We start from the raw sequence: 7,790 nt of genomic DNA on the forward strand, positions 1-7,790 counted from the left end.
CGAAGTCTAAATAATTAACACACTAATTTACACACAATACCTATTTAAGGTTTTTGGAGTTTACTCCTTAAGAAACGATTTGAGTTATAAGGCCCGGTACGAAAATTTTATGAGGAGTAAAATCAAGTGTAACACGAAAAGTTGAGGCGTTACGTAGAAAGAGACAAACATATATATCCACACTTTACGCGCAACACCAGTGAAGTCACTGAATAGAAATGTCATAATTTTATTTTTTTGTACTAGTGACGCGAAGGAATGCGTTGTATCGGTAAAATAGGTTCACAGACTACATATTAAAAGTATTTTTAGCCACAAATAAAACATAGATAATTTAAAATAAGCCAAATACGAAGGTGCTAAACTCGGACATGTATACATGTCCGTGGACGGTTACGGTACATTTCGTTTCGGACATGTATACATGTCGCTGGGCGGCAACGTTTACGGAGTAAACTCCAATCGTGCGTCGTAGCTGACACACACACACTTTTCTTTTTTTCCTAACAAAGCCCATGAAGTATATAAGTAGCCGAAATTATTCGGAACTATCGGGTAATCCGAAATAATTCCATATCCGAAACTGATATAATATCTAAATATATATAACTCAAAGGTGACTCACGTAGTGATCTATCAACGCACAGCCCAAACCACTGGATCGGGCTGAAATTTGGCATGCAGGTAGATGTTATGACGTAGGCATCCGCTAAGAAAGGATTTTGATCAATTCTACCCCCAACGGGATAAAATAGGGGATGAAAATATTACTTCGTAACGCCAGCAAAGCCGCAGGCAAAAGCTCGTTTTTAATAAATCCATATCTATATCCAGATCCGAAAGTTCATATCAATAACATCCCTATTCCTAACCCTGACATTCATCTTTAACCTTCTGTTAAGATTCCTACGTAACACGCACGGGAGGAGACGCGCGGGCGGAGGAGGCGGGCAACGTCATCGGCGCGGGCGGTGCGGTGGCGGTACGAGCCGAACACTACTCACGCTTGCGACCTCCGTCGGCCACGGACGATTTCTATTTAAATATTGTTTGACCGGGAAACCCTGATGTAATTAAGCGGCCTTATTAAACCAGCAAAATACAGTCCACTCTCTCATTTAAGTCCCAGGACCCTAACATTGGTCCTTCGAGCCGGATTTAAGTCCCAGGACCCTAACACCTTCACCACAATTTCTCTTCATAAGTGATATTAGTCAAAGTATTACTTAATTTTACCAAAAATAAACGGTGATAGCTTAGGGGTTGAAACACCATATCTATTGGGGTTAAAAGTTCAAATTCTAGACAGACTCTGATCTTCAATGCTTCATGCAATGCATTAGAAATAAATGATCAGTGAAATAAATAATCAATAAAATAAATGATCAACGGCGAAGGTAAAAAAAAAACAGCAATTTGAACGCTTGGGAGTTCGTGAAGCATAAGTAACGCTTTCTACACTCACAGCCCCACATTAGGATTCCCTGTATCATGGGTACCATGGACACACACAGAGACAAATACACAAACACCCAGACCCAGAAACGGAACTAAATTCATCATTTAGAAATCTGTCTGGCCGGGGATCGAACCCTCTGCGCGTCAGACCGGCATAGTGACCGCTCCGCCACGCGGGTCGTCCCCGGGTGAAGAAGTTCGTGAAGTTTGCAAATTGACACTTGGCCAGCGTGGTGGAGTATGGCCTAACTCCTAACACTGAGAGGAAACCAGTGGTCATCAGCAGGACAGTAATACGCTGACGACTTTAAATATCATCATCATCAACCCATTAATATCCCACTCATAGATTAGTTAAGATACTTCGCCGCCTTGAAATTGAATGAAGCCACAAACGGCTTATTAGTAAGTTATTTTTTTGAATTCTTGACAAATAAAAACATTTTTAGAGAAAGTTTACGATTAAATAACTAATACTGCGTAATTTACATAATAAATAAAGAATTATTTCAAATATTTTAGGGAGATTTAGCACGGAGACGTGGCAAAACTTTTTTACGCAACTATTTCAATTCTCAAAACTGGGTACATTTTCTTGTTAGGAGTGAGTAATCTTTACTAATTTACGATCTCACTATTGAACTTTTGAACATTTTAACTACTAGCTCAAAATACTCTCTTAGACAGAAGAATATTACCTACAAATCTCTTAAAGCGTAATGAATGAAGCATCAAGCAATGGAAAAATAACAAAAAATATTTCCTTTGACTTCGACTGGAAAATCTGAGCAACGTTTTGAATGACATTTCCTTTTATTACTTAATTTCTAAGCGCTTCTCAGCGGTGTAGCTTTCAGTAGTTGAAAAACATTACTATGTAGAGGAAATTTTCAAAAACGGCACAAATTTACTAAATACTCTAGAATAGCGTTTCCCAGCCTTTTTCAGTCCACGGACCCTTAGGAAATCAAGCACAGTTTTCACGAACCCCTTAATAAAATAAACAGCAAAACAACGCTTAGGTATTTATTTTAGTTATTACAGATACAAAAAAACAAATACAGAAGGTAATTAAAACTGTTTATTATAAAAAAATATGAAAAAAAATGTGAAGGTTGATGTTGCTTTTTTGCAACTAAATCAGGGATATTCGGGTTGATGCTGCTACTAAGCTGTAATCTCAAATCAGATTCTACTTGTAATCTGTTTCTGTATTTGTTTTTTGTATAAATTAGAGTAGAGAATTCCTTTTCACATAGGTATGTGGTTGAAAAAAAGCAGTAAAGCGGCCCTTTTGCATTTAATGAGCGATTTATGTATGGTCCAGAGATGACACCGTGGACCCCCATACATATACTCGCGGACCCCCAGGGATCCGCGGACCACAGGATGGGAAACGCGGCTCTATAAAATGTAGTGACAGACTTACAAACTGACATACACCACAGCAGAGACTAAACTACTGAAAATATAATAATACTAATACTTGCACAATAGGTTCTTTTATGACGTAGAAACCCACTAAGGAAGGATTTTTTGTTATTTTAGACCTTAAGAGGTTACGTCGGGGTTGAAAGTTATATTTTAAATCACACCATTTTGCAGCAAGCATTAGTGGTCAGAAATAGTGTAACACGGTTTTTGGAAAATCACTTCTACAGGATTATTCTGTTATGTAGTCGCTATTTAAAAATTATAATTACTTTTATAAGTATTACTTAAGAATCTAATCTAAAATAAAATATTAAATTATGTTTCATTACAAAAACAAAGCTAAGTAAAAATATCTAAAGAGCTTTTTAATCAAACATTTAAAAGCAAACTTTACAATATTCATAATTAACTTCAAACTTTTTAAGAGGGCATCAATATTAACTTAGAAATTCCAGTCGAATGCCTCAGGATATTAAATTTCTTCAGCAAAAGTAGCGATGTCACAAACAAAGTTTGTGTAGGCTTTGGGCTTTGAAATTTTCATTTTGACGGATGAGTTGTCGAGTTTCGTTATTCTGATCTAAAGGTAGGGAGAGGTGACGGACTGTTGTTAATCTGTTTCCAACTTTATTGTTGTTTGAGTAGCTTTGGTCTTTATACTTCGCTTCAGTGTTTTGTATCGTCGTCCCACTACTGTTCCACTGCTGGTCTCAGAATGAGAAGGATTAGGCCATAGTCCACTGCGTTGGCCAAGTGCGATTTGATAGACTTCACATAATTATGTTTGGGATATATTTATTTTGAAAGAACTCTTAGGTATGCAGGTTTTCACACGATGTTTACCTTCACCGTTGAAGCAAGTGATAATTAATTTCTAATATAAATTGTGAACTATTATAATAGTGAACGGCTGATTTTACAGGAGATAGAGCCCTGTGACAAACAGACAGTCGGACAGACAGCGGAGGCTTAATAAGAGGGTTTCGTTTTTACCCTTTGGTTACGGAACCCTAAAAATGACTAAACTTTTTATATTTAGGCTACGTGGGTGCTAAACGTCGTTTTTATCTCAACACGCCATGGTTAAATAACAAAAAGATTTTTATCCATACTTCCATTATGCGCACGAATTTTTTAATTATTATTACCTATAATAACTAAATAATATGATATTTACGTACCTATGTAGCTGTTTATTATAATAAATGAAATGAGATTGTCCGTTTGTGCTGTTTATTTAAAAATAACTTATATAAAAATATGATATTAGATGTGGTATGGTCCACGTAATACTTCTAGTCCGCTCTAAATATAGTAATGAATCGCGTCGCCATAGCCAATTGTATGACACCTGCTCGCGACAACTTCAGAGCGGACTAGCAGTTTGGCGAGGACTATACCTAACTACAGTAATCAGTAATTTAGGTACATATGATGTTTTTTACAATGGTAATGGTTTCTCTGTGTATACCCTAAGGGCGTGGAATTTTTATATAATACACATAAGGAAAAGCGTCATCCTCGGGTACATCCACTATCAATCGGTACTAAGTCGATCTGAAATGTATTCCAGCTGTTAATTACCTCAGATTGTGTTAGTGTAAAATTTAATGTAAGTGTTTCTTGAATAGAAAACCTTGATAATGTTTACTTAATATCGCTAGGTATATACGAGTATTTAATATTTTATTTTAATTGACAGAAAGTTACACATATCGATGTGAGCACATGACTGTCTCACTATTGGGTACAGGTCTCCTCTGAGAGGAGGATTAGGCCATAGTCCACCGCGCTTGCCACATGCGTTTTTTTTTTATAATATAAGAGTAGCAGACGAGCATGCAGTCCACCTGATGATAAGTAGCTACTGCCGCCCATGGACATCTTTAATCAACCCCAGATAGGATTAGATATTCCTACCTGAGGTGGGCCACAGATGCGCTGCTACTCCTGAGGAATAAGCTGGAACGCCTCGGAAAAGTCTGTCTCCCTTACCACAGCCTTCAAACCGGAACACAGCAGCGCTTAACCCTGCTGTTATTAGGTAGAAATAGGTGTGGCGGTGGTGCCGCCGGAGTCGAACCACAAAGGGTTCTACCACCTTCAAATTGGTATTAGTATTCTCTAAAAACTTTTTAAGATCTTAAGCTTACAGGTTACCACATGATATTTTTCTTAACGGTTAAAGTAAGTGATAATTAATTACACACATAATTTTGAATAATTAGAGGTACGTGCCTGGAAATGAGGCTGTACCTCATAATGTTTTTCTTCACCAACAAAGTAAGTGAGAATTAATTTCTAATACGCACAATATACAATAATTAGATACCTACCTGGGACTCAAACCTCAGACCACTCGATTAGGAGGCCGTTTCAACGGTTGGCTATAATATACATTCCTTATATAAGAATCACTTGTGAACCCTCATGCCCTTTCTAAAGGACACGAACATAAGAGTACTTGTCACTTGTGTCTCTGAAACACGGGAAAATTTAATTCCCTCTTAACCCTCTACCCGTTTTAATCCCTGAATCATCCTGTTAGTTTACTTCGCCTTTCAACCTCTTTCGTTTACGTTTAAACTTTATATTTTCTTTTTCTATGCTAGTTGCATGGAAAAAGAAAATATAAAGTAGTAACTGAAGGTGGTAGAACCCTTTGTGGTTCGACTCCGGCGGTACCACCGCCACACCTATTTCTGCCTCATAACAGCAGTGTTAAGCTGCTGTGTTCTGGTTTGAAGGGTAAGGGGAGACAAACTTTTCCAAGGCATTCCAGCTTAGTCCTTAAGGGTAATGCATCTGTGGCCAAACTCAGGTAGTAATCAAATCTTATCTGGGGTTGATTACAGTTGTTCATGAGCGGCAGCAGCCACTTACCATCAGGTGAACTGCATGCTCGTCTGCTATTCCTATATAATTATAAAAAAAGCTTAGTCCTCAGGAGTAAGGATAGATGCGAAGTCAGGTGGAAATCTAATCTAGTTGGTTAGAGATATCCCTGGACAGTAAAAACCACTCACCATCAAGAGAATGCAACTAATGTTAATCAAAAGTTTATTTAATTAAAAAGCTCTAGTTTACAACAGTCGGTATAAGCTCCACCAGCAAAGGAGCTTATTTCAAGTAGCAGTTCAAAGTTACGGAAGCTTTGTGCAAATTTACCCTCCTTTAGCGAGCTTTATACTAAGTGTAGCCAGCAATTAAGCTTCATGAGCTTTTATCATATAAAGTATTTTATTATAAGATCTCCCAGTTTTATTTCATTTTATAGTTATTCGACTAGTACAATCCGTATTGTGACGTCATAAGACTGTTTTTTTCTTAATTATTTAAAAAATATTTTTATAGGAATGTTATGTAGCGTCCGCACTCTTTCGATTGCTGTAAACTCCAAACCATTACAATACTCATCAAAAGTTACAAGCTATTGCAAATGTCTAACCACACGTTTGAATTTGTGAGGGATTGACAATTGTGTGGATGCGGCATGTAACCTTTTTGATGTAAAGAGTTTTTTATGCGGTACTATATATGACGTCAGTCTGATCTGATATGTGTTACTGTGCATGTATTCAATATATCTACTATTCGAAACGTTTAAACGAAACACAATTATTATAAATCCGATTACTGTAAAAAATATTTATAGTTTAAAAACTAAAAACCATGCTAAAATCGCGCAAGGAAAATCGTTAATCCCGATTCCTGACGATCCTGATGAAGTGAATGGGATAAAATTACTTGAATCATGTATTGACATCGGTTCATGATAATTGTTCAAAATTTTAAATTAATTGGATCGTTCAAAGTGGATAAAATCGAGTTAAAGGTTCCGTTACATACAAACATACATGTCAAGCTAATAAAATCGTGGTAAAATTAGTCAATAATATAAAAATAAACACTCACCATCTCTATCGTAGTGGCTCCAGACTTCCATAAATTGATTCGCGGACAGTTTCTTCAATTCCCTGGAATCCGGGTCGCGGAACTGCCTCATAAAGTTATTCGCCCTTTCCAAATTCAAATTCAGCTTTTTAGCCGAACCGTTCGAATCGAAACTCATTTTTTATTATCTGTGCAACAATTTGACAGATAAAAAAATCTCAGAGAGTATTTTTCTTTTTATTTTTGTAAATATAAGAATAAATAATGCACAGATAATATATTTCTCTTTTTATTTATAAATATGAATTTTTAATCTTCGATTAATGTATGTAAATATTTTAATTAAATATGAATACTACATTTATATTAAATAATTAATTTGGCTTGGATTATTGTCTGTGCGTTAATGTTTAGGGGACTTTAATTTTTACATAAGATTAATATGTTTATTTTTTATAGATAAAATTTATTTCAGTTGTGAGGATATATCCGGCGATTTCATTTATTTTCATCTGGAACAAAAAAAAAGATTTTTTTGAAAAAATAATTCTACACACAAACACAATACATCGTTGAATTATTAATTAAACCGATATGATACACACAGTAATAGGCCGCTTATGAATGAAATGGAATGATGAGAAGAAAACGAAAAAAATGACGTCAAACGAAACTTTTCCAATTCAGGAAAAAAGTTAAAGTATACAATAAGTTTGGCCCGATGTAGAAAATCCAATAACATAAAGCAGAATTAAAAGAAACTTTATTAATAAATACAAAAAAGTAAATGTATCTAAGCCAAAAAAGAATTCAAGACAGCACCACAAATATTAAAAAAATAAAAACTTTTTTCAATGTTTTTTAAAGCAAACGATAAGCCAACAAAAATAATTTAATGACGTAAAGGGTATAATAAAAATCTAGATTTAGAAGAAAAATTTGAAATCCCAACACTATAAGATACTAGATATAAACGTAACCCTAAAACTGTGTGGGAGTCAGCA

At 35.7% G+C, this 7,790-nt stretch overlaps 1 protein-coding gene across 1 annotated transcript in view; it reads right to left on the minus strand.

The window, feature by feature from the left end:
- Cbp53E (Calbindin 53E) overlaps positions 1–7,048 on the minus strand; it is a 69,322-nt gene extending 62,274 nt beyond the window's left edge. The window contains exon 1 of the mRNA XM_073092015.1: positions 6,808–7,048. Within this exon, the coding sequence (XP_072948116.1) occupies positions 6,808–6,964 (157 nt within the window). The 5' untranslated portion in view covers positions 6,965–7,048. The remainder of the gene's footprint in view (positions 1–6,807) is intronic.
- Positions 7,049–7,790: the final 742 nt, after the last annotated feature.

Source organism: Epargyreus clarus, unplaced genomic scaffold, assembly GCF_041222505.1.
Source record: "Epargyreus clarus isolate Ecla_fem2 unplaced genomic scaffold, WU_Ecla_fem_2.2 ptg000035l, whole genome shotgun sequence".
Taxonomy (NCBI): Eukaryota; Metazoa; Arthropoda; class Insecta; order Lepidoptera; family Hesperiidae; genus Epargyreus; species Epargyreus clarus.